Raw genomic sequence first — 27811 nt, forward strand, 5'->3', positions numbered from 1 at the left:
TGTGTTATTCAATATAATTGTTGGTTTAGATGGTAGGTTGCATGATGCTATACCACCGGTCGTCTCATCCCCGAGATGGTAGCCAGACTCGACCAAATATAACCTAAAAAAGACCTCTATAACTTTAGATTTCTCAGCTGATTCCCATCTTTTATTTCTTTTCTTTCATCATCATCATTATCACAATCACATCCATTAGTAACACTAATGACAATCAATTTCATAAATCTTACCGCCATACTCAGAGTCATTTAAAGTTTACTTAACCCAGTCCTTAGCAATTGTTTTCGAACCAAAATCTTTACTAAAGAAACGTTTAAGTAATCATTAAATGTCTCTGAGTACGGCGGTTAGATCAAAAAGCCATACGATTCTACCAAACCAACAACGTTCAATAAACCCATTACCACCATCATATTTAGTATATTCATAAGTTTTATAACCACTAAGAGTAGCAGCCCTATAGCACATACGTTAATCCCTATGAGCAACACGGGTAGCCGGGTTGTGCGTGAGAACTGCGCCCGCGCCGTGACGAATGTCACTCATGTATTGCCAGCGATACGCGTCAAACTAAGTGGTGTTCAAGGTCTTGTGAAGAGTAAGTGGTTGGTTAGATCATGTGATTAACGTGTTTGGAGCGTGCGAAATATTTTTAGGTACCTATGTAGATGGTGAATATGTTGGAGGTGATACGTAGTTGTATGATCTCCTGCCAAGGATGGAGATTGTGGCAAATCTTTGTCTATAATCGCCAAGGATGGAGATTGTGGCAAATCTTTGTCTATAATCGCCAAGGATGGAGATTGTGGCAAATCTTTGTCTATAATCGCCAAGGATGGAGATTGTGGCAAATCTTTGTCTATAATCGCCAAGGATGGAGATTGTGGCAAATCTTTGTCTATAATCGCCAAGGATGGAGATTGTGGCAAATCTTTGTCTATAATCGCCAAGGATGGAGATTGTGGCAAATCTTTGTCTATAATCGCCAAGGATGGAGATTGTGGCAAATCTTTGTCTATAATCGCCAAGGATGGAGATTGTGGCAAATCTTTGTCTATAATCGCCAAGGATGGAGATTGTGGCAAATCTTTGTCTATAATCGCCAAGGATGGAGATTGTGGCAAATCTTTGTCTATAATCGCCAAGGATGGAGATTGTGGCAAATCTTTGTCTATAATCGTCAAGGATGGAGATTGTGGCAAATCTTTGTCTATAATCGCCAAGGATGGAGATTGTGGCAAATCTTTGTCTATAATCGCCAAGGATGGAGATTGTGGCAAATCTTTGTCTATAATCGCCAAGGATGGAGATTGTGGCAAATCTTTGTCTATAATCGCCAAGGATGGAGATTGTGGCAAATCTTTGTCTATAATCGCCAAGGATGGAGATTGTGGCAAATCTTTGTCTATAATCGCCAAGGATGGAGATTGTGGCAAATCTTTGTCTATAATCGTCAAGGATGGAGATTGTGGCAAATCTTTGTCTATAATCGTCAAGGATGGAGATTGTGGCAAATCTTTGTCTATAATCGCCAAGGATGGAGATTGTGGCAAATCTTTGTCTATAATCGCCAAGGATGGAGATTGTGGCAAAACCTTTTGATGACGATGTGGCTCATAGTCCAGTATAGTATAGCTACTACGTAAAAAGCCTATTTATGTAGTAGCTAGAACTGTTTGGTAGGAAGAAGATAGACGAAGAGAGAGAAAGTAGAAAGAAGAGATAATAGTAGGCGGTGAAATTAACCGACGAGCATGTATGATAAGACCATGATGACTATTGATGAAGCGAAAGATGTGTGCTAGATTCGTAGAAATTGACGTTCCATTGCCTCTGCTTACCTCCATGGACGATAGGCGTGAGGTTCAGTATGTATGCGGTGAAATTAATGACGAGAACGATGTTGGTACAATTTGTCAGAAAATGTAGAATATGTAGAAGTTCGGGTACTATTTACAAACCGCAAAGAAGACATGCTGTAGTAAGAATGTATACTTGAAATTAAATTTTCAAACAACTGAAAATGTCTTTTTAGCAAATCAGACATGACATGATCTACATACTACGTCGGCATACTACATACGAATACTCTTAAAACATATTAAAGAAATATTTCTTCTGATGTCATACGCCATACCTACTGTCGCTGCCTCAGTTAAACTCCTGGCTCACGATGCACCGTCAACCGTCTCCTGCAACTGACGGCGGCTGCCAATCAAAAGGGCTTTAACCTAATCCCGGTTAGGATTAAGGAAAAAATAAAACCGACAGGCCCCTCTGTCCTGCACAAGCGTTCACGCTTCACCGCTTTCGTGTTTTTTGCCAACATTTTTGTGCTGATGATCAAATGAATGCTTCACGATTTTAAGCCTTATGTCGTAGGGGTTAGAAGTGTGTTAGGTTTGTACATGTGGTATTGGTTCTTGGTGATCCAAAGTTCGGCATTTGACGCTTGAGGTTTCGCGTTTGTAATGTAATTGTTGTATAAATGTATTGTTTGTTTTGTAAAGTTTTTGCTCGACTGACCGGGGAGGTGTAAAATCTGAGATTACTTTTTTTTTCTTAAGGAAACTGTCGACATTTCTGCGTTGAAAGATGGTAGTAGATGCATGTACCTAAGTAGATATTGATATATTTAGTTTCATGGTGATTCATTAGAATGCCTATAGATAGATACCTATACTTTATAATGTTTCACACAGATGACAACAAACAGCAACACTATTGTTCGTGTTTAAAAAGCAAATGCTATGGTTGTAAGAATTTTGTCACACCACTATGCAATTTGTTGTTGAAATCCTTACAAGACCTAAAAATGTTTCTATTCTAAACACTTTCATAAAAAAATCACTAAACATTTCTTAGTGTCTTGTGCGGTTCGTTTCATCCAGCTTAAGTAAACAGAAAGGCTTGAAAAAATACAATAACCACACGAATTTCGCTTTCATTGAAAGTAAAATTTGTAAAGGTGTAGTCCCCTCTGCCGTGAACTGTCAGTCAGGAGACCACCACTAAAGTATTATCAACAGATCAGCATAAGTACGATTTACCTTCGCTTTCCGTGAAACCTATTCAATGCACGGATAAACCAACAATGAGGCGTTGAAATCCATACCTCAGCCATTCTTTGTTCCCCGCTAAAAAAAAACATTCACGCTAAAAGTTGCCAGACCGAAAAATAGAAAAGGACACATCCAAAAACAGATTATGACAAGCCCTTGTTGTGTTTGTAAACAGAGATACCGTGAGCACAATAGCAAGTCGTAATGTGACACCTTTCTTGATTGGATGCTATATAAGTAGCATTATTGATGCCTGATTTTTGCATTGTGGCCATACTTTGCGCTGATTGGCGGTAAAAGGCGAAAATAGGCAAATTGTTGACGTTTGGCGGCGTTAAATGGATACAGCTGCTTTGGGAAAAAAGTTAAATAATATTTGATCATTCGTAAAGATAGGCGGGATCGTGCGGATGTAGGGATGGACTGACAGGATCATATTATTGGAGAATATAATAATTTCTGCGTCGGAAATGGATCACAATAGAGAACGTATTCGGTATATGAAATAGAATATCGGACGGCAGGAAGATTTTTTTAGCTAACTCTAGGTAGTATGGGAGAATGGTTTTGTGCATCTTATTTGACTTTCCGGAAATTTCGCCGTTGATACTACTAGTTAGATACATGTTGCACCCTTTGTGCAATACCATAACACGTAGTAATTTGAACAAACCTAGTTTTCAAAGAAAATGTATCAATATTATTATTTTCTTTTCAGATTAAAAGGCAAAATGTGCAATATTCTGCATCTTTGATTTCTGTTTCTGAATAGCGACAATAGTTAACACATATTATTTGGTATATTATGGTTAAGTAGGTAGTGTTTAACTTTTTACAGCATGTATCTACAGAAACAGCAGGAATCAAAAATACCTAAATCAATTTTAATATAAAATGTTCTATCCGAAACGAAATTAATAATCTATAGCAACTTTTAATACTGGCCGCCAACATAAGTTTAACTTACCTAAGCTACGTGGGGCACGTTAGCTGTCAAATTCACACATCCCACCCATACGCAGAATTCTATTAAAATTTTTATAACAATTCTATTAGAAAATTCGTAGTTCAAACAAAACATCAAAGTGTCGAAACCGGTCGCGAAATATTGGACCTTTCACTCACACTCACGCCGCAACCATTTTGTCGATATTAACGAGAAAATCGTTAATTAAATATTTAGAATTCGAACCGATTCTGTTCTCACTGCCATCAGTGGCGAATATTTATTTATTAATTGGCAACATCGTTGTTAATAAATGAATCCGTGTTTTTGCGTGTAAGAACAAATTTAAATGTATATTTTGTAATGATTTTATTAATGTGAAGTTTTCTTTGATGTTTATTGGAAATTGGTGGCGTTGGCGTTGATTACAATTTTAATAAATGTATTTTAACTTATTTTGTAGCTTTACGTTTTCAACGTTTGTCTTTATGGAAAATGTTTTTTCATAAAGCTTTGACGTTTTTTATCACAAATTATGTTTACTTTTTTATTTACCTATTGACTTACACGAGGCTCATATTGGTAGTAGGTATCTTTTTTTGTACCAATATTAAAGAAAACTAGAAATGCCTAGAAAAATTCACAAAAAACAGGCTTTTTTGTCTTCCTTAATATTCATTTTGTAATCATTTGTTTTTTTTGTATATATAGAAACCTAAGTGCTTACGATTTTGACACAATTCGTTTTCTTTTATTTTGGTTTTTATTTTCCGGAATGGACAGTAATTGATGTCTTATACATATGTACATATATACCGCATGCTATGATAATTCTGGTATATCCTAAAAAGGAGTCTAAAGTAGGTACACCTTTATGGTAGTGTAAATGAAATTCAGAAATTAAAGGGCTTACCTACCCTATAACGACAGAGTTCGTCCCTATAACGAGAGAGACAAGAATATTTGCGTTAAAAAAATATTAAAATTTAATTAATTTTATGTAGCAATCTAAAAAGTCAAGTGGCCCAATCCCAAAGTCATTAGCGGACTAATACACGAGTTGCTTAGTTGGCAAAATATCGGTAGCATGCAAAATTCTACCCTGGCCACTCTCGAACTAATGATCGGCGCGCAGATACGACCCGCCCGCCGCCGCCCGCGTCTAGGGCTGTCCCAGAGAGGCTGTGGTACATGAACTTAGGTGACAGGAGCTGAGCACATGGTCATTGTTTGGGCTAGAAGCCTGTATGGTGTATGGAGCGGTTATTAAAGAAAAAATAGTAGACATTTTGCAACCTTTTTTTAGTTGTGTTAAGGTATAATGTAGCTGGGTAAAATAGTGTAGTCTTTTCTAGGATAAAAATGAGTATTACATTTTAAATCTCATTCGGCGGAGGTATTTTCTTTGAACAAAGAAAATGAGGCTGAAATCCTTACATAAAAGGCGTACCCCTTTCCCAGTTATGCCCGGTTCATTATCACACCCGGGCGCAAACAGCAAAACTAAAACAAAACCTCATTATTTCCCAAATACTAAACTAAATAAATAACAACACAATCCACGAAAAATAAAAGTTTGCTACATTTTTCCCAACAGGCAACCCTACACCCCGGCGTCTAGATTCTGTAATGAAGCAATTTAAATGCATGAGGCAGGGCGAGAGACGCGATGGTGGGGGGAGAACCAATCATAAATCAACAACGTAACTGCGGGACGGTTGCGTTTGAATTCGAACCGTAGGCTTCAGAGACAGAGTTGTATTTTCTTTGTTGATGGGTTGTAGATAGGATACTTAGTGTTGTGACTTAAGCTGTAGGTATGGATGATAGTGCCTGCGCGGGGTAAGTACGGGTATATCTCGGCAGGTAGAGGATTATACGAGGGTACGGAACTACACAGGCGAAAATGTTTTCCTAACTTATTCCGAATAGAAAGGAAAAGTCGCGAGGAAAGTGATATCAGTTCCACTTCGTGTGTTACTTTAGGCTTATATGTTACTATGTACGTCTGATTGGATGTGGTCCAGATTGCGGGCCCTTTATTACGGATAGTAATTTGGGTGGAAATTAAAGGTTTGGGAATTAAAATGGTAGTGGGTTTTCTTATTCATGGATATTGGTTGGTACTACGTGAGTAGGTTCGACTGATTGCATTTTTAGATAAGATAGGAGTTTCTGAGGTTGGTAAAGAAAATCCCGTTCTATATTAGAAGTTAAAGGTTATATAGGTTTAAATATACCGACCGTATTTGGTACTTACCTTATTAAAGTATTTTGTAATATAACGTTTCTACTTAATATTGATTTTTATAAAGTTTAATGTAGAAGAGTGTACGTACAAAAATATATTCTTAAATTGAAATCTATCCTTCTATCATACCTAACATTAACTATTGAGCTCCAAAAACATCAATTCTCAAAACGAATCGATTTCTCACAGCAATATTTCGACTTCCGAATACTCAAATGATTACTCAATCGATACGAAACGAACTCTTAATTTTTCTTCATCGGTAGGCACTGACTGTAATAATATAAGATCAAAAGTCAATCACCGACCAGTAGAACAGTAGCTACGATAGGTAAGTCAGGAACAGTGAGACTTCCATCCATTAATATTGAGCAGCGCGCCAATTTATATCCATTCGGAGCGAGTGACGTCACAAGAACTCGATCGAACCGCCTCCAACCGGTTTAGGGCTGCTAGGCTTAGGAAATAATTGTATGGGGAATACTTCTTTATGGCGGTATCAAATGATTTTTACGGAGAAAGTTTTTATGCTTAGGTTTCTGGTACCAAAGTATACCAAGGTTTTCGCTAGATTGGAAAGGTTGTGCAGAATTTAGGTAGGTAGATTATTAAGTGGAGACTTTTATAAGTATCTAATTACTTAGGTAGGTGGCAAATAAGCTTAAGGTTCACCTAAGGAAAAGTAGTTACTTATAGATTTATTTTCATCCAAGCAAATAGACTTATTTAAAACTAAAATCTAAAACTGACATTCAATTCAAAAGTTCGTGTTCGCAAAATGAGTTCGTGGTAGCCCTAAGGACTTATAGTGTTGTGCGCTCGTGGCGTGGTAGTGCGAGTGACAGCCAGTGTTCACGTCGGCTCACCTGACTGGGGTCTGCCCTGCTTTTGAACTGCTAATCGATTCTGTGCTCCCAATTGTTCCCACTCGTACCCTGTGCTGTTCATATGTGCACGTCACTAATGTTGTGACGTCATTCGGTTCAGGGCTGTGAGTGAGGGTTGTTTGTCCAATGGTGTCTGGTACTTGCTGGTCTAATGGGCATTAAAGTCTATGGACTTTGAGCGTCCAGTTAGATGTTTGGCAGGTCTAGGTGAAAATATTTTAAGATTGTAATTGTTGAAATATATAGGACGGGATCAGATAAATAACATTTACTTAGTGTAGTATGTCACGTCCATTAGATGAATTGGAATCAACATATGGCCTAAAGTTTTTAGTAAGTGCAAAATTAAACACATTTATAAATATCTCCTTCACAAAATATTCAACTAAAAACTGACAAAACAAAAGCTACGACTTAAAAAATATAATTAAATGCATAACACTACAAAAATCCTACAGAAAATGTAGTACCAAGGCAGCATAGATACCGAAGCAGGTACCGGTTTCCAAGAGAAGGTGGCTGGCGACCTCTGGTGCCATAAATCATAAACGCCCATCGCCTCTGAGTTCCGCCTTCTGCTTGCTGTTGCTGCTCCGAAGCACTGTAGATTATCTGATACGCCATATTGCCTGGCTAGGCTGCAAATGCGTAATTTTGAGCTTATGGCAGTGGAAGAGATAAAAAAGGTTAAAGGTGGTTTGTGATACAGTAAAGGCTGGAAATATTTAGATTTGGACTATGATGAAAAAAATGTTTATGTGTATTTGGACTGCTTCGTTGGTTGAGAGGTTGCAAGTGACGGAAAAGGGGTCTCGGGTTCGATTCCCGGATTGAGCAAATTATTGCTCGGGCTTTTTTTGGTTTTTCGAACATTTCTCAAAGGTAGCACGGAGTCTGGAATTATGCCCAGTATATGGCAATAGGCTCACCCCCTATTACATGGGACTTATAACACAAATGGTGAAAAGTGCGTGTAGATTGTATATTTAGAGTGATGTAATTAGCACAACTGTCTATCAAGAGGTTTCAAACGAGATCTTCAGGTTGAACAAACTATTGCTGCATTTTTCAATTACATAAATTCGTTTTGTAATTTTTCTTTTGACCTTTAATTCTTTTGTAACATTCACAATTAAAAATCGATTATCAAGAAATTACACACAAAGCACAATTTTTACAAACCAACAATTAACTTACTACCAACTTACAAAAAAAAAAAAAACAGAACAGCTACCAACATTATAAACCTAAAAAGAACCGTTTAAAAATTAAAAGTAAAAAAATAAAAAAAGAAGTCTAATCAAAACATTTTTTCAAATTCGAACTCTTTGTTTTTTTTCTATCGACGGTAATGGGCGGCGCATTCATTATTGGGCTTGCGTTCTGTCACTGTACAAACGACTGAACGAAATGGTATTCCGCCCACCAATTCCAGCTATGCCGAGATACGCATCGGTGGCCGGCCAGCTACGCCTTCTGGACAACAAATGAGCTATAGCACACGCAACCTGCCCAGGAATTTCATGGTTCTATGTAATTACTTACATAATATTAATTTGTGTTTTTATTGAGGTTTTTTGTTGTGTATTTGGAGGTTAGCTAAATGTTTGGATTTCTACTAAAATTTGTTAGCATAGAATCATTTCATTTCCTTCAAAATAGGTGCAGTTCATAATGTCTCATATCCATGTAACAGTTATACTATTTGGAAAGTTCCATAGCAAACCTCCAGGCGCAATCATTCCCAGATTGTATGCTATTACATACTGAAAACTAAATACATTACCGAGCCTGGGAATCTGACGTAAAAATGAATGATTCAAAATAAATGGATGAGCAGTCAACACTTTGATCCCTTATTTAGCTACTTAATTACATTACATGGTGGATATGAATGGGTAGAGAGCGAAAACGCGCGCTAGATGGGCATATATTAAAGAAAGGCCAAATTAAAAGCAGACTTCAACGACGACTGTGCATGAAATGACTGATGACTGTTGATGAAGCGAAAGAAGTATATAAGCATCGTAGCTATCGGCGTTCCATAGTATCTCCCTATCCCCATGGGAGACAGGCATGAGGTTATATATGTATTAAGATATATTTGAGTTTATCATCTTTATTATTAACACTCATTTGTAACATACAATATAGGTTATGTTTTTGAATAGCATGTCCGGATATGTACCTACACTACACACTACATAGTACTAACAATGGTTTGACCTTAGCGGTGTGAGCGTGGCATCGCCAGACGTTTTATAAACAAGAGCATCAGTTGAGACTGTCTCATTTGTCTAATCTGTATCACCTACGTTGTGTTTGTATTATGTCCAATAGGGCAGATGATTATATTTTTGTTCTGGGAGATTAGTATAAAAAATTAGACATGTATTATTTAGTTTCTTGCTGAAACGAGTACTATCGAGGATATGTTGATTTGAAATACTCGTATTGTGTCACGTCGCTTTTGTGTATGTTTTATACTCAAAAGTGACGTTTCACACTCCTAGACTTTATTTTCAAAAGTGACGTAGTTAGCTCACACTTCTAGACTTTGATACGGTTTATGTAAGTATTGTTTTCTTATACGACAAAATAAAAAAAAATATGTGTCTAATATTTTTTCATTAGCTATCTGACGGACTATAGATTTTTAATTTTCAAACCCGGTCATCATCCCTATTATAGTACTAATAGCCACATCTTCGAACACGTTCTAAAGTTTCTAGAAACCGTAATAAACAAAAATACTAACAAGAAAAATGCAATTATATTGTTAATAAAAATGTGTTGTGATAATAAATAAGAATAATTACAATTAGTGTTTGAAATTATGAACACGAGGTTTACAGAGAAATCGCAATTACATTATATTTCTTAATTGTGACATTGTTATTACATATTTTATAAAATTATAGATACTAGTATTGCCTGATTATTAAAGATGGCGTGTGTGAAGTTAATATATCCATGTAATCGAGAAAATATTTTCACGCACCTTTAGTTCGATTGGAAATTAATAAAAACGGGTTATAATCAAATGAAGTAGTAGGAACACACTTACTACTTGATTTGACTATAAATGACTTTCGTTCTGGCTTTTTAGGATGCAATTGTTTTGTAGAGTAAAAATTGAACTTTTATAAAATATTAGGAAGGTCTTGTATAGATCTTTCGGTATCTACAACACTGCTTTTGTTTTACTTAATACATTGACTAAGTAGAGTAAGTTTAAAAGTCTTGCAGCATGCAATTGTAATTTTTTAGAATAAAATCGTTACTTAGGAATAGTTTAAGTAAACATTAAATGTCTCTGAGTTTGATAGTCAGAGTTTAAAACACAGGATGTTAAGTTTTATTAGTATGGGATTTGACTTACTTTTGTTCTTAATAATAACCTGCTGGTAGACTGAGATGTGATCATGTTACACTACGGGAATCTTTATTATCATCAGCTCGTTTTCTTGCAGTGTCGGACATAGGCCTCTTCAATAACACACATTGTGGCCAATCTTCTATATTCCCATCTAACCACAGCCAACCACTCTCAATCAACCTATTCAAATCAATTTCCAGTAACTTTTGTTCACACAGAACTGGATCTTACACAGAACCTAACACTATCCGCTGTCAGCACTAGATAAAGGAAAACATAGTCGACATAAACATCGAAGAAACGTTTTCATTACAAAACATTGTAAAGTTGATCTTATAGACGAATGTTGTTTTTTTAGCGCCTGGGAAAGGAACTGATCCACAGCAAACACTGGCAACAAAACCACTCATTGTTAAGCCATATAATGGGAACGATTTGACAACAGTCACTAGTAATACGATGGATCTTCTAAAGTACGTACGCGTCTCACTTCTATTTCTGCCATTGGTCTTAGGCCAAGTGCGGAAACCTCAAAGTTTCATGATTGGTGAAGAATATTGCCAACGACTGACCAAGGATCCGTACTTTGAACCTGATATGGTGGTTGGTAAGCCGTGGAGGATTTATTACACGTGGAACATCAAGATGGAAGACAAGTGCATGGACATGATATTCAAGAATGCGACGCAATCGGTAATTATTGGTGGATTACCTTCTCTTACATTTGTATTCCCTATAATCCTCACTTATTTTCTTAATTCTGACATGATTTCTAGAAACTATTATCGTCTTTCTCTTTGTGAGCCTATTAATCATTATTTCTATTCTCCAGATCATCAACAGAGTTTGGAATGATATGAACGAGTACGTGGAGACCCAGCCTTACTGGGACGCTGCAACATTGCTGGTGACGATGGGTCGAGCAAAACACGAAATGCTCTTGTTTGCTGACCAGGGCGCGGCTGGAAGGTTCACGGGAGTTCCAAACGTTGTTAGAGATGGGAGTAAGTTCTTTCCAAAATTATTTCCAAACTTTGAATTTTTGAGTATTGTCCAGAGTTGGAAGAGCATCATTTGCTTTAGTGTAGTCTGATTTACACTAGACAAATAGGCAGTCTACTAAATAATAAATCAACTTATAAATTGGCGCACCAAGTAGAAGGAATATTAATTGACTCAAGCAAGATGGATTGTTTACAGATTGATTGAGAACAGAATTATACCTTTTATGAAGTTTAGGTTCTTGCGGACTGCCTAGCGGATTACTGGGGCTCCGGCTTGAAAAGCAGAAGTAGGAACGGGGTGGTTTTTTTAGTCAGTAAGGGTCTGACACTCCTTCTAGTCTCGCCGAAGGCGGATTTTGCCCCTTAAAAAAGGTTCTCACTTTATGTCAGTAGTGTATATAAGTACACTAAGAAGGTTCATATGTCTTGGTAAATCTGAAATGCCAAGTTTCAGAATCAGGTACTTAAACCATTGAATCAAAAGGAATAAATAACTTTGATTACAGATATATCACCAGCGAGGAGTGCAGTGCCCCTGCTGAAGTTTCACATGAAACTGCTGCATGCAGGCAAGTACCTGTTGATGGCGGACTGTCAGATAGGAGTGATCACGTTGTCGGCTCGTACTAGGGCGATGCCATATCGGGCGGAGATCGGAGGCGTCGCCAAAAACCTCAGCCTAGGCGAAGGATACCAAGCGTGCATATCTGATAGGAACAAGGATGAACTAGTCACCGACAATAAATGAATGTTTTAAGATTTTGAGTTTTTTTTTTATAAAACACTTGAAATTTTTTTTAGGGGAGGCAATAACACCTTAAGTTAGGTTTCACTTGCTTGAAGTTAGGTTTAGATTCTGTTGAAATATAGGTGTAAAAAATTGTTGTAAAGACACCTTTATAAGAGTGAAATATTTTTTTTTAATCCGACCAGCGGTTCTTGCGTGTACGGAACAAATACATTAAAAATATTTTCTATTACAATATTAGTATAGAATTATGGAAAACTGTTTTGGGAAACTACGAGCATTAGTTAAGTTTAGATCAATCTGATACTACCTACTAATAAGTTGACAATACCTGGTAAGTAAGATCCAAACCTTGTGTTCCGTAAGCATTTGCGTATTTGATCATCCGATAAAATTCGATGAATGCCATCTTCCATTAATTTCATTTCACAACCGACTTTATTCATATTGGTTGAACCAGGTTACACATACTTCATATTGCTGTATGATATTAGTACGAATATACTCAAATAAGATATTTTTAAAATCAATGCAAACATACTCGTCTGCCTTTTAACAGTAAAATGGAACAAACATAAAAAATAATAACAATGGAAAGGATGCAGTACTAAAAACAGTAAATAACAACGAAATATTTGTCGCCGATGTACAGGAAAAAGCAATAATCACATTCGATCATGTGGTAGCAAATTACTGACTGGTTTAGACTTACAGTAAACACAAACAATACTGGCATAATATAAAGCAGATTGACACAATATAATCCTTAGTAAACATTAATATATTGTCCAGTACAGACAAGACAGTAAAAATAATAAGTGAGATAAATAATAATAATAATAAAAATATCGATAAACTAAATAAAGAAATTGATAAAAATAATAACAAAATCGTTACAGTAAATAATCTGAACGTTTAAGACGCTATAGGTCCAAAACATAATAGTTTAAAAAGCATAGAAATGTTCCTCACCACTCTTCTATGGTTTTTGAGCGTCCAAGAAAATAAAGCGCAGGAAGACAATATGAGTAAATATGTGAATCTAAGTCTCGACAATTATACTTCTTGTGATCAATTCGTGGCAAACACTACATTTGATCCCAAAAGTGTAATAGACATTGACTGGAAGATCTTCTATTTCTGGACTCCGAATTTTGAAGAGAGTTATAACATCAAGTTTAGTTTGGCTTCTGAAGTGGTAAGTTCCTCCTGAGTTTTAAATTAAAGCATTAACTGCTGAAAGAAAACTGTTGAATCAACTGTATATCATTAGTCTTTGTAAAAAAGTAAACTGTAGCTGAATATAAAAGATTGAAAGACGTATGACTTGTGCTATAAGCCAGTTGGCATAAACACTAGTAGTAACAGAAGCTGGTAATATTATGATGTGAATGTGAATGCAATTTTTATTCAATCACATAGTGACTGGACAGATCTAAGTGAAAATTGATATAGGCGCAAATGTAGTCTGGTAATATATATAGGCACTTTTTATCCTGATCACGAGAGCAATGGTAGAACTATGTTTCGTACACACAGTTACGTAAACCTATGTATAAACAGTATAAACCGACCGTTAAAATTGCGGAAAGATTAGACAAACCGAGACCATTTTTTTATGGAATAGATGGCAAACTAGCAAACAAGTCACCTGATGGTAAGCGATCAGCGCCGCTCATGGACACCCGCAACACCAGAGGGGTCACAGGTGCGTTGCCGGCCCTTTATAAAAGGAGCATGCTCTTTTCTTGAAGGTTTGAAGGTCGTATAGGTTCGGAAATACCGCCGACGACAGCTCATTCTATTGTCTTGCTGTGCGAGGCAGAAAGAAACCATAATAAACTGGTTTTGTGTAGCTTGATACGTATTTATTATATATCTAATTTCCACAGCTTGTAGACCGATTCCGTGTGGAGTTGGACAGCGAAATTAAACCTCCTGTGAACTGGAACGACTCCATACTCTTCATGGAGACCTCCATCGACTTCAGTGCCTTGCTCCTCAAGACCAATGTCTCAGGGATCGTCAGACTCATCCCTTCTCTTGCTTTTGAGTGTAAGTATGTTTTGTGAATTATAAATGATACAAATCTTAAATACATAGTTAAATCATAACAAAATAAAAATTAACTATTTCGCTGTGTTTTGTCTAGTAAGTAATATATGGAATCGTGAAACATTGTTTAGATCGTGAAAAAAGATATGTATAGACATGACATGACGACGGTATGAAAATTAAAAATTAATTAAGTCTGTCTGTTAGGTTTAGAAGTGGGAAGTACGTCATTTCTGCGCATAAAACGTGCATAGAAGTGACATCTCACACTCGTATTTGTTTCCGTAAGAAAATAACAAAATGCGTGTGTAATGTTTTAAAACAATCTCGCAGATTGACATTGAAATTAGACATCTAGGAAAAAGATCTAGAAACACGTGTGTAATGTTTTAAAATAATTTATGCAATATTATAAATATTGTAAGTGAATAAGAAACTTAGTTCAAATTATCCCTTTCAGATCCTGGCGTCCCTCTACTGTTATTTGGTTTAAAAATAGTGAAGCCTGGTTACCTGGGCTTCCTCAGTTGCAAATACAAACTTTGCTATGCGCTCGCGCCGGTTGACAAAATGCCCGATCATGAATCTGTAAGTAACGTTCTGTTGCTGTTTATAAATCTAGATTAAAACGAGATAAAGGTTTAACACGAAAGAGATAATAAGAATTCTTTTTTAAAGAAAAAAATGGGTGAATTGAGAGCATCCATCATTTTACAGTCGCAGTCGGTTAAATTATTAGGAGCCTTATAATATCTTTTAAAATGTTTAACTGTCTGTCTGTTTCTTCTGACTAATCTTGTTGTCTTGTTTTGTTGGACCGATTTTGACAGGAATTTTATTGGCAGGTAGCTGTTGTGCTGAGTAACTTAAGCAACATTTATTTTATAAAAAAATCAAAACATCAAATATTATATATGCTACGTGGACGAAGTAGCGGGCCAACAGCTAGGCTTTAGATAAAAATGATTCTCAACTCATGTTTAAACTTATCCTTTTACATTTCAGTTGACCGAAGAAGCTCAAAAGCTTGGATTCTGGAGTGACTTCGGTAGAACGCACACGCAGATTATTCCTCCCCTCCCTACCTTACCCCCGGAGCCCTACAACAAGGATGATGATGATGAAGACGAGAGCATGGACATGTTGCACGACTATGTACTACTTTAAGACTAACTTAGATATCATTATAATAAAATTATATCTGTTTTCATCGGTTGATGATCCATAAAAAAAGATGGTTCAGGAGTGGTTAGTCCTGAACCATCTCTTTTGATGGTTCAGGATGGTTCAGGAGTGGTTACTCCTGAACCATCTTTTAACTAACGGCAGTTACTTTTACTCAGAGTCATAAAATGGTTACTCAAGTCTTTGACTGCCAATAGAAAACTGCAGAAGGTGTCCCCCATGGCGTTTGACGTGTTAACCCAATTCTTAACAAATGATTTCGGAACAAAATCGATACTAAGGAATAGTTTAAGCAATCATTAAATTACTCTGAGTACGGCAGTAAGAGTTTTTTAGCGTGAAGGAGCACCTAAACTAATCCCTTACCTTTAGGTCTCACTTGTAGGTTGGTAACCAAAATGTCGTTAAGTGTCATCTATCTTAGTTTAGGTGTTACAATTAAGGAGAGATTGGTGGAAATAGACATAAAAATTGTATTTATTAAACTTTTTTATAATACGTAAGTTCAAAATGTAAAATATCAATGCAATTTTATGTTATTTATCGATGTAATAAACATTAATTTAGATGCAGTTTCCATATTGTCTTTATCTCTTTCAATATCAACAGTCTACAAGTACCCATCCAATACTGAGCGAAGGCCTCTTCTCACATCGAGAAAGAATGTTTGAGCAATCCACCTTGAGCAAGCGTGGTGATTTATGCATTTTAAAGCATTTAGGAAATGTTTAGTTTTTTTATGGATCACCTGATGGTAAGCGATCAGTACCGCCCATTGGCACACGTAACACCAGAGGAGTCAGTAGAAAATATTATACCTGTGTGCCATCTTTCTAAGGTCAGGGCATACATATGTATCTACGTAGATTTAAGTATACACTCAGTAAAATAGGGATGATGACGGGATTTGAAAATCAAAAATCTATGTAGTCCGTCAGTTAGGTAATGAAAAATATTAGATACGTATTTTTTATTTTGTCTTTTAAGATAACAATACTTAGATAAAACAAATCAAAGTTAAGCAAATACGTCATTTCTCCGTATAAAACGTACTCATAAGTGATTTTTCAAATCAATATATCTTTCAAAGTATTTGTTTTTGTAAGTAAATAAAAAAATACGTTTTAAAATAATCTACAAGACGGACCTTAAAACAAAAATAAGTCTTGTGTCATCTACCTTAGTGTTGACATTACCTTAACGGCAAGTTATTAAAACATAATTCTTGGTTGTAGCACATGAACCGTTCTCGTACATTGTTGATAGTACACGGAAGACGAAATCGATACCGACGACTTGTTTTATAAATCCAGGGACCCTCAACATTTGCACGGCACTGCTGAAAGAGAAAAAAAAAACTAAAATAGTAAATATAAAAGCTTGATAATAAACAAAATTGTAAACTGCAATATGGTATTGTAAATTGTAATAAGTATAAATTACTCAATTAGAAAATGTATATATTTTGTCGTATGAGTAAGTAAATATAAATGTATGACGTGACGTCTGTACTACAAAGCACGCTTACTAATAAAGGAATAATAATAATATGGTCACGCCTTTAATCCCTAAAGGGGTAGGCAGAGGTGCACATTATGGCACGTAATGCCACTGTACATTTATACACTTATACATTATACACTGTAATAATAAAGGGATATAATATGTTAATCGAAGTCGTTAAAAAAATTGCACTTACTAAAGTGTTGTGCATCACTGCATCTTCATAAAGAGCTATAAAAAGGTAAGGTTTCATAATGACACATTTCAGGGAGAATGCACATTTTCACGTGCATAGTCTTTTTCGTTTTGTCAGAGGCTCAGCAGCCCGATCCTATCTTCGACGATGAAGCTCCATCACCCGTGCAGAGGAAAGTTGACGTTTATCCAGATTCTGTCGTAGAAGCAGTACCCTTTGGACACATCTTCCGTGAGGGTTTTGGGGATCCCTTCTCACCAGTAAAACAGCCCGTAGATGCTTTAGAACTTCGGATGAGAATGCCCAAAAATGAAGAGGAAGCTAAACAATATTTGAAGTTGGGAAGAAAACACATTGCATTTATAAATCCGGAAATAACGAACAAATTCGCGTCTGCAAAAGAAGCATTTTTGAGGGAAATGATGCTAGATTTAGGCGACCCCTCTGAGACCAATGAGACGCATTTGAAGTGGTTCGATTTCGCATCAATGCAAAGTAAAAATGCTCAAGTACCGCCTAACCTCCAATTTGCTGCTAGAAGGAAAGAGGAAACGAATCACCGTCGCCACTCATCACGAGTACCTACGCCAGTGGATCTAAGTCAAAAATTGAATTCTTTTTCTAAAGCCTCTTTTGAGTTGGAGCAAGATAAACGACAATCAGAAATGAATTGGACTACATGCGACCAGTTTGCAGTCGGAGCGATATTTTCACCCAAAGAAATTGTTAATATCAGATGGACTCCGTTTTATATTTGGTCAGATAATGGTATAACTTATTCTATAGAACATGTGTTTAAGTTTCCGAGCAAAAAGGTGAGTTTAAAGATTTTTTTTTATAGAATCTAATAGAAATAAAAAAAGGGTTTTCAACCTTACAGCTACCATTTTTAAGTTCGTCTTTAAATGAGAGTTTAAGTCAGATCTTATCTTGCAGATAGTGAATGAGTATTTTACGAACTACAACAAGTTTTTGAATAAAACTATTGATTGGTCCAAACCGAAGCTTCTGATGAAGGGTATGAGTGAAATGTTGTTGATAGCGGTGGACAAGAAAGGATTGTTTGACGCTATAGTTAAGCACGAGGTACCAAAGTCTGCAGAAAGTGAGTAACTTACTTATTTTAAAATGTTACAAATTTTGATGAAGTCATGTGTCTAGTTGCAACGTTTTAAGAAGTAGGTTAACTTTATTTATAATAATAACTTGAATTAGGTAGCTGATCTTGTTGATTTTGAAAACCGTGATCAAAGTCCAAGTTTAGTTTTCATAAACAAGAATCTCATAATACTTATTGATAAGAGAAATGAAAAAAATAACCTAATCAACATTAAGAACATACAAGACAATAAATAATTTGATAAGAAAAATGAACAAAATAACCTAATTAAGATTAAGAATATAATAGAATTAGAAAATAATAAATAATTCTTTTTATTTTGTCGCAGCCAACCCAATAACAATCCCATCGTTAAGTTTACGATTAAAAATAGAAGATCCATATTTGATGATGATGTTTTGTGAAGATCACTTGGCGATGCTGATGGCGATATCTGGACGGCAACCTACTACTTTCAAAGATATAAAGGCAGAAGCAGCAACCATTAAATTTCAAGGAAATGGTAGACCAGTTTGGAGAAATTATGAAGGAGAAGCGGAAAATATGAAATTGGTCAACGAAGCAATAATGAACGAAGAACGAGATAAATTTATTGAAGTTAATGCACCTGCACCTGATGCAGCCCCGGAGGAATAAGTATAGTACAAGTTGTGAGCTTAAGTTATTAATAACTCATTAATTAAGAGTATTTAATTAGAATCATGTAGTAAAAGATATTTATTAACAGTTCAATTTGTCTTAACCTACACACAATAGCCATTACAATTCAAATCTGTCCACAATGAGAGGAAGTTTGGCTCAATTTCGATGAAATTGGTTAAAAAAATGCACTACAAAGATGAGACGTACCAACAAATGGTAAAGAAACATCCGTCGTGACGAATATAAAGAACATTCGAACATTTGATACGACATTTACTTCATAAGACAAGTGCTTAAGGAAAGAAGATAGCAAGCAGTACATTGATTTTTTAGACAACTAATATTACCCTCGTAATGTTTGCTCGTGTTAATTTATCTTCAGTATTAATAGTCATATTGTGTTCAGTTGCTGTGAACAGTGCTAAAAAAGTTAAAGCTAAACACGGTCCTAGTGGAATGTCCTTCTCTGATACGACTAATTGTACAGAATTCTCCAAGTATGGCCGATTCAATCCTTATTCTGTTCTCCATGAGAAATGGATTGTGTTCTTCTATTGGGCTGCGCCGCAACCTTTGATGACTTATATTTTTACTTTTCCTACAGTCAATGTAAGTATTGTTTGTATGTATTTTTTGCTTTAATCTATTGAACCATCGACGGCACGGATTTTTATCAAATTTACCATTTAAATACATAGAAACTTGCATCTCTTGCCCCCACGGGGGTGAACAGAAACATCACCTAGCACAGTCCTTATGTGACCGTAATCTTAAAAAGTGTGTATTTTCTATTTACTTAGATATTGATAGAGAAGATATAAACTAAAAAGACTCTATATTACAGCATACTAAAAATCTGAAGAAAATTCTGGATGGGAACACAATTTTACCTGTAATGTGGTCAGCTCGACAGATATTGATGGAAGATCAAAATCATGTGGTCACTTTACTGGTGGAGCGAGCAGACCGGGGAGAGTACTGGCAATATCCACTGTATAAAGGTGACTTGTTTATATCTATTGTTTTAACTAAAAAAACACGGTTTAGGCAGTAGGCTGTAGGACGTCGCCGCGTGTGCGCACGCTGCTCATGATGAAGAGTCCCTGTGTGAGTAGAAACTAGTAGAGCTTTTCTTTATTAATGTACGTGAATAAACCGTGATTTTTTAGTTAATTTAGTATTTCTCATGATAGTTATTATATAAATCCTTTGTTCCTAAAGCTAGATGCTCACAAGAGAAATGAAATTTATATGTTCTGAAATGTTGGATGTGATCATGTTTGATGATATTGTCCAGTGCATCTAGCCAAATATCACTTCACTATCGCTTGTTTACAGAGGGAGTATAAAACTCAATGTATGGTAATGACACAAGTGTAATACTCCCAGTAATCCCATATAATTTAGTTTTCTACTGTATATGTAAACAAGCGCTACATGGCATTCGGTCATAGCATTAATTAGAATTAGTGCCGTGTTTATTTTTTTTAATTTTCACGGTCAGAACTAGCTTAATGTCTGTTATGTCAGAATGCCCCTCTAACGAAGTATATTACTCAATAAGTAATTACGCTGAAAATGTTTCATTTTCAGTTACTGGCTCACACAAGATAACTCCTCGAGATGTACGCTTGAAGCAAACAGGAGATAATCGACTGATTGGCTTCATGGATTGCAAGGTAAGTAATTTTCTTTAAATTACGTCTTTAAAATTCTTATTATTTTCGTCATAACTCCATCATTTTCTATTCTATTAAAAAAAAATGTAATTTTGCTGCCGTACTCAGAGATAATTAATAATTACTTAAACTATTCCTTGCTAAAGCTCTTTTGCCAAAAACAGTCACTAAGAACTGGGTTAAGTATATCAAATGACTCTGAGTACGGCGGTTAGTTGAGTGTTATGAAGGTAAAAAACCCCAATTACATAATGTGTTTACTATGAAATATAATTTGCCATGTAAATTACAAATGATATAATTTTAACAGGATGAAACTATGTTCGCAATGGCAAGGATGAATGATGTGCCTCCCAAGAATAAACTGGCGGAGGAGGCGGCAAGGCTCGGCTACAAGGGGCGACGAGGTAAATCCTACCTGTACCAGGGCCATGAATGGCTTCCCATACCAGAAGACGATGAAAAAAACTACTGGCACTACCCTAAAAAGAACAAAGAAAATTCATCTAATGAAGACCAGAGAAGTAGCGAAGAAGAATCAGAAGATACAAATAAACAAGAGGAAACTGAACAAAAGGAAAATCCTGATAATGATAATAAATTGTTTCGTGAAAAACATCTGGAGCCAAATTGCATTAAAATAGAGCCTGAATTATGGAATGATCCGAAACCAGATCCAACTGAAAACCAAATGTTGTCTATCGACGATTTAAATAAATTAGATGCAAATGAAACTATTAATATTAATAACAAATCGTTAAACGAATCATATAATTCTACAAGCATCAAAAGAGAAACAATATTAGAAACAAATGCTGAAAATGTAGAAAATAGACAAAACAGTAGTATAACAAGCACTGTAGACCAACAGAAGATAAACATTGATAATATAGAAGTAAATAAAACCGAATATATAAAGGTAGAAGATAAGGAATTCAAATATCAGAATGAAATAGACAAATTCTTGTCTTACGCAGAAAACACAAAACCAGACTTTGAGGAAGTAAAAGATGAAAAGACAAAAGAGGAGACACCAAAAGATGATCAAATAAAAGAAAAAGAAGCAGAAGGTAAGAAGGTAAATAAGGAAGAAGAGGATAAGATAGTAGAGGAAATTATAGCAGAAGATGAAGAAGCATACAATAAGACGGTAGAAGAGACGAAAGCAAAAGACACAAAAGCAGATAATCAGAATGCAAATTATGAGCAAACCAAAGAAAACAAAACAGAAAATAATGAAATAGAAGATAAAAAAATCGAAGACAAGAAAGCAGAAGAAATGAAAGTGGAAAATGTTAAAGCAAAAATTAAGAGAGCAAAATATAAGCTAGCAAAGATAAAGCAAGATAAAGCAAAGAAATTAAAAGAAGAAAAAGAGGAGGAGCCAGAAAATACTTGTGATATATGTTATGATTCGTCAACGTCTATGTATTCAACTACTGATCCTTATACTCCCATAGATGCCCCATATAAGAAGACTGATCGAGGATTTGAAAAGAATTTTGTATCTCCAAATCCAGAAAAATCTACAAAAAGTAAAGAAACGCCTAAAACATCGACGGAGAAACCCTCAATAACTGTAAATGAAGAGGATGATGTTATCACTATTAGACCAGTTCCACACAAAACAGTTTGATTGCGGATTGAATTGGACAGAGCGATTTTATATCTACATGTAGGCACACAGTTAAATCGCCAAGTTTAGTTTCGTTTTGCTGCCCCAGAAGAACAAATAAAATCAAGTCGACACACGCATAAATCCGCAAAAAATTACCAATTAGCGTCCGCAGTATCGGATTTGATTGGGCAATCACAAATCAGGTGGTATTGACTACCTATGAATTTAATATGTTCCGACCAAGACTATTCGACTGAAACAACGCAGAATTAATCACCACACTTGCTCAACGTGAGTTGGCAGGTCTGATGTTTTCCTTCACCGCTTGTCATTAGTGTCTAAATTGTCTTAGAAAGTTACATAATATAACATCTTGTAATAAATGTTAAAGTTTCATGATATAATGCTGTTTGTTTCTTGAAACTTGTAAACATAAATGAGACATCGTTATCACATTTATATATCAATCACACTGTCACACACATTGTAAATGTGAAAGTTTTGTTTCTTTGGATATTTGTTCATCAATTACGCTGAACAGATTTTGATGAAATTTGGTATACAGACAGGGTATGAGCTAATATAGGTGATAGAACGAATTTTTATCGGACGAATAAAAAACAAACAAACAAACTATACACATAAGCCGTGTAGCACGGACAAGTAAGATCCACTTACTCTTCTGCGTGTATCGTAAGAGCTGACTAAGAGACTACATATATTAATATACACATTTCACAGCGACAGGGTAGCAGCTCTCTCTTGTTAACTAAACCTACATATTTTAGATTGCCCTCTAGAACCTGCCTGAGCAGGTATTGGTAGGTATGGAGTTTATACAATGTGATAGGCGTGGGACTTCTAACCCGTTAAGGCTGAGTACTACATCTAATTTTATCGACAAAAAAAATAATATGGGGGGTTGAACCCCTAATTGAAAATATTGGAAAATAGTGATTTTTTCGGTAAAAATTATTCACAAATGATTTTTTTTCTCACCAAAACATTATCAAACATATGAAAAAAGTAATGAATTAGTTAGCCAAGGTTATTAGCTACCGTTTGTCGTTTTTTTTTGTTTCTACGACGCATACAACCTTTGATATCAAAAAAAGTAAAAAAAATATTAAAATAGCCATAACTTTTAGGGGGAGGGGATTCGACCCCTTCGACCCCCGACTTTTGTCGATAAAATTAGATGTAGTACTCAGCCTTAACGGGTTAGAAGTCTCACCCCTATCACATTGTAGAAGACAAGCAGCCAGGATCACCTGATGGTAAGTAATCGAGCCTGCCCATAGACCAGATACAAGTGCGTTGTCATTTTGGAAGTTTTAAGCATTTGAGAGGGAGGGATGATATTGTGAGGAACCTTCTTAAAATGTAGAGGAGTTTCATAATTCAACATTATTAGAAATACTACATACTTTTGGCTGTTCTTCGATGTCTGATGATGACGTTAGTCAGCAGCTCAACAGCTTTCTTTTCAGCTTTTTATTTAAGAAAAATGTTTGCCCCTTATTAGGATAATATTCTCTTGTATAGTGGGTGCGTTTACAAACATACAACTTCACATACACATGACACCCAGACCCGGAACAACAATCTGTGGATGCGACACGTTGCACGGCAGCCAGTTGCCTAGCCACCGCGCCAATTTTGTAGTCAAGTTATAATCGATATTACTAACATTAAGAAAACCGAAACTTATTTATGTATCTGTAACGTCTAAGTATGATCAAATGAGCCATTCATAGATTTTAAAAGACATATTATATTATAATGTATGACTGTATTAAGGAAAAAAATCATTACATAATTATAATATATCTACAGTTTTTCCAAGAATCTGCGTACCCAAGTTGATTCAAGTAATTGGTTCAAACATTTCTCTATTAGCTGTATAAATATTTGAGACTATTGTTACAAAACGACGCCTAAGGGGCCTTGTTGATAATAAGCGGGTAATTAACTGAGTAGCTACTTCAAATGCATTCATTATGAATTCAAACCTTACTTGGTTTGTTTAAGATTTAAATTTTAATAATAGGTATCGTTTAAGCACGGCTTTTTATTTATTAATAGTTCATGTAGTAATGAAATGCACGCACAATTCCAGTAAGATATCTTTCTTTTTTATGGAATAAGCCGGTAAACGGACAGACGGGTCACCTGATGATAAGCAATCGCCGCCGCCCATGGACACTTGAAACATCAGAGGCGTTACAAGTGCGTTGCTGGCCTTTTGGGGGTTATGGATTGAAGGAATGTTAGGAAATCGGGGATTAGGAAGATTACCTCACAAAACGCAAGCATTGTATCACGTCGGGTTTCAGTGAAGCCGTGGTATCACTTCGGTCTAGCCGGCCCATTCGTGCGAAAACATGGCTCTGCCACGCATGGCGATGCTTTAAGCTAGATCTTTGCTAGATTAAAAACATCTACGCTACATATGTTTTAGTCAAAAAATATCCAACCCAAAATAAAAAAAAAACAAATCACATTAGAACACAAATAAACAACGACAACGAGACAACCTAAACACTCGAAACACGGTGTCAAATAAACCGATATTCACAAAACGCAAATCTCATCTCACGGCATCTTATACGATCACTTTGGAATACTATTAAGCATTCAAAATGAGCATATTTAGTTTAGTTTACACCGACATTTACTATCTAGACTCTTTAATAGCTAGGAAGCGGCACCACCAAAGCACCGTACACTATTATAATATTACGAAGCACGTTAACCCGTCCATTTTACGAATAAATTACATAATTTATGGGAGATTTTTTTGTAGTGGCAACCTTTTGGTCAGCTAAGGTTCCGAAATTAAAAGAGGCCGTTATGTGTTTACGTTCGAAAGAGGTTTGATAACTGTTGTTTGGGAATCTCTGTGAGATTGGGATGTTGGTAAAGTAAGTGTACTGTGTTCTTGATGGGATATGGAATGCGTAATTGTAGTTAGGTAATGTTTATACGCAAGTCAACGCCTATTTTGTATTCAAATGAATATCAAAATTTGATTCTTTATTAGGTGTTCTAAAATTATCTGCCACAGCTTTAAAGGGAGGTGTTGTGTTTAAGCATTTCAAGAGTGTGAAGCAATTTTGTAGTCCGGACCGTTTAACTCTAATTGAGAATATAAAGAAGTTAAATAAACATTGATTCTATTCTGCATAAAGTGGTTCACAAATTTAATAAGCACGATGAAACAGTGACATTGAAAGAGATAGCTTTTTCATAACAAAATTGTACACAGATGTTTTTGTATGAAAAAACAATACTCATAATCAATAATTTATAATTATTTACTATTATATCTTCAAACACAACACTACTTCTCATTAAAGCCGTGGCATACACTTTTAAAGCAATGTGAAATATGACGTAAGAGGATGATGACCAGAGAAGACATGGTTACATTGTGGGAAAAATTGGACATATTGTATTGTGCCGAGTGGCGCTTTTCTCAATTAATTTGCGTGAGTAAATCGTGATTTTTAGTTAACTTAGTATGTCTCATGATAGTTATTATAAAAATATAATTTGAAAGACCAGAAAGAAATACGTCTCAGAAGTTTAATTAGACACATACATAATTATATATTTATAACGAAACTACTGAAGTGTAAAAATAACAAAGTGCAGTGATAAAAATTACCCCTAATGCCAGGCAGTGCATCAATACGCTATCAATAATTATCATTGGTACACATCATCCATCAATGACTTGCATGATGGATGATGGCGCGACGTCGCTTGACCCTGCACGGACATCACTTCTCATTCACAGTAATTATATGAGTTTGGATGTTGCACTGACTGTTTTAATTTTGAATTATAATAAATACTAAAATTATAGGGCTGAAGGGATTTCGGGTTCGATTGCCGGGTCGAGTAAAGTATTATTGAAGATTTTCAGTGATGTGCATGATTGACGAAGTAAATTGATTGTGATTAAGTAAAGGTGATGTGGCCGGTGTACATTATTTGTAATTGTTCAGATAAACATAATTATCTTATATGCGTTCTGATTAGCAGAAGAATTAATTTAAACAACCGAAATAATCAGGACATGTAAAGTCGGTGACGTCAGTGACGCCATGCTCAAATTAACAAGGATAACAACAGGTGTGTTCTCTTTCTACTAACGTGATTACCAGAAAAGGAATAATAAATTAGCTATAAAGAAAGTTTCACTATGAAATGTAATATATGTGTACAGGATTTATTTCATTAAAGTATAAAAACAGTCTAATATAAAGAACGTTATAAAATAATTTATACCTATTCTATTAATATATTTGCTCAAGCGTCACCTTTTATAACGGTCCGCTCATAGAAAAGTTTGCGCTCATTAAAACTAAAACATGAACACAAATGGACCCTAACAAGACGTTAACTAAAATATTAGAAGCTGACATTTAAAAAAATACCATAAAATAGCAAAAAAGAGGAGAAACATCGACATTTTGAACCAATAATTGGTCCCTAATCGTTAAAGGAACACGGCGAGATGGTTATCAAGAATGTATGAACAGGCATTTTTGTCACCCTTGTTTTTTAATGTGCCGTACGCGCCAACGTAATTCATTAGGCAGTTATAGAACCCGATTATCATAAAATCCTAGTAGAAAATAATCTGAGGACCGAATAAATATGCCACACAGAAATTTAGTACCAAAAGTCGGTCCGGCCGGTGTCGTGCTGGGCCAAAAGGGACCGCGCGTCGTCCATGGCGCTTGGAAAACGTTTTTTGTAAACATAACCTACAAAAAAATATACATATATTTTTTGACTGTCATCGGGAACTAATTTCGTGGAGTTTTTTGTAGTTTTTCTGTTAATAATTATTTCGTAAAGCGCTTTTGTGGACCTTTTATTGGGTGAAGCGTGGATGTAGGTTCAAGATCAAAGAGTGTGGAGACTAACGGAGTGTAGAGAAAGTTGTGGCATTATTCTTAGTGCACGACCTTATTACAGTCTAGTGTATGATGTTTTATGTTTAGTAGCCATGTTATTGTCAAACTGAGTTAATACGACAAAGTTGTCGAGTCATATCGACCGTTATGTTCAAATAATAGGGTTGTTGTCGGCTATAATCTGTTTTCTGAAAGAGTATTTTTGTTCAGTACGGTAGTAGGTATATTGGTATCTTTGTACCATGTACGTATATCGGTCCATCAAATACATATTCAATCTGATTTTGGTTAACTACTGAATAAAATTAGATTTCTTTTACCTTTGCAATAGATTTCTATGGTTCTGCCTACTACCTACTAATACTATACTACCTACTAATCTCATTAAATATCTGATACCTAGTAGGTGCTTAGTTATTTAAGATATCTATAAAATAAAATATCATCACGCCTTTTATCCCCGAAGGAGTAGGCAAAGGTGCACATTATGGCACGTAATGCCACTGTACAATGTACACCCACATTTCACAATTTATGTTAAAATTCCCTTGTAATAAGCGGAAAGCTTAGTAGGTACCGGGCACATTTCCAGACTGTGTGCT

The 27811-nt window shown here is 35.6% G+C and overlaps 4 protein-coding genes across 4 annotated transcripts; all 4 read left to right on the forward strand.

The window, feature by feature from the left end:
- The first annotated feature begins 517 nt into the window (after positions 1-517).
- Positions 518-12293, forward strand: LOC118274865 (uncharacterized). Its single transcript, XM_050696761.1, has 4 exons — positions 518-601; positions 10887-11221; positions 11361-11532; positions 12039-12293. The coding sequence occupies exons 2-4, from the start codon at positions 10988-10990 to the stop codon at positions 12278-12280; spliced, it is 648 nt and encodes a 215-aa protein (XP_050552718.1). The 5' UTR covers positions 518-601; positions 10887-10987; the 3' UTR covers positions 12281-12293.
- An 895-nt stretch (positions 12294-13188) lies between these two features.
- On the forward strand, positions 13189-15541 carry LOC118275086 (uncharacterized). Its single transcript, XM_035592944.2, has 4 exons — positions 13189-13478; positions 14173-14335; positions 14796-14923; positions 15341-15541. Exons 1-4 carry the CDS (start codon positions 13242-13244, stop codon positions 15500-15502), a joined length of 690 nt encoding a protein of 229 aa, XP_035448837.2. The 5' UTR covers positions 13189-13241; the 3' UTR covers positions 15503-15541.
- Positions 15542-17296: 1755 nt separating this feature from the next.
- Positions 17297-18990, forward strand: LOC118275192 (uncharacterized). Its single transcript, XM_035593062.2, has 3 exons — positions 17297-18034; positions 18156-18324; positions 18668-18990. The coding sequence occupies exons 1-3, from the start codon at positions 17297-17299 to the stop codon at positions 18973-18975; spliced, it is 1215 nt and encodes a 404-aa protein (XP_035448955.2). The 3' UTR covers positions 18976-18990.
- Positions 18991-19335: 345 nt separating this feature from the next.
- Positions 19336-22679, forward strand: LOC118275191 (uncharacterized protein DDB_G0283697-like). The gene is made up of 4 exons (XM_035593061.2): positions 19336-19590; positions 19826-19982; positions 20575-20660; positions 20971-22679. Exons 1-4 carry the CDS (start codon positions 19336-19338, stop codon positions 22294-22296), a joined length of 1824 nt encoding a protein of 607 aa, XP_035448954.2. The 3' UTR covers positions 22297-22679.
- The last annotated feature ends 5132 nt before the right edge of the window (positions 22680-27811 follow it).

This window comes from Spodoptera frugiperda, chromosome 11, assembly GCF_023101765.2.
Source record: "Spodoptera frugiperda isolate SF20-4 chromosome 11, AGI-APGP_CSIRO_Sfru_2.0, whole genome shotgun sequence".
In the NCBI taxonomy this organism is placed as follows: Eukaryota; Metazoa; Arthropoda; class Insecta; order Lepidoptera; family Noctuidae; genus Spodoptera; species Spodoptera frugiperda.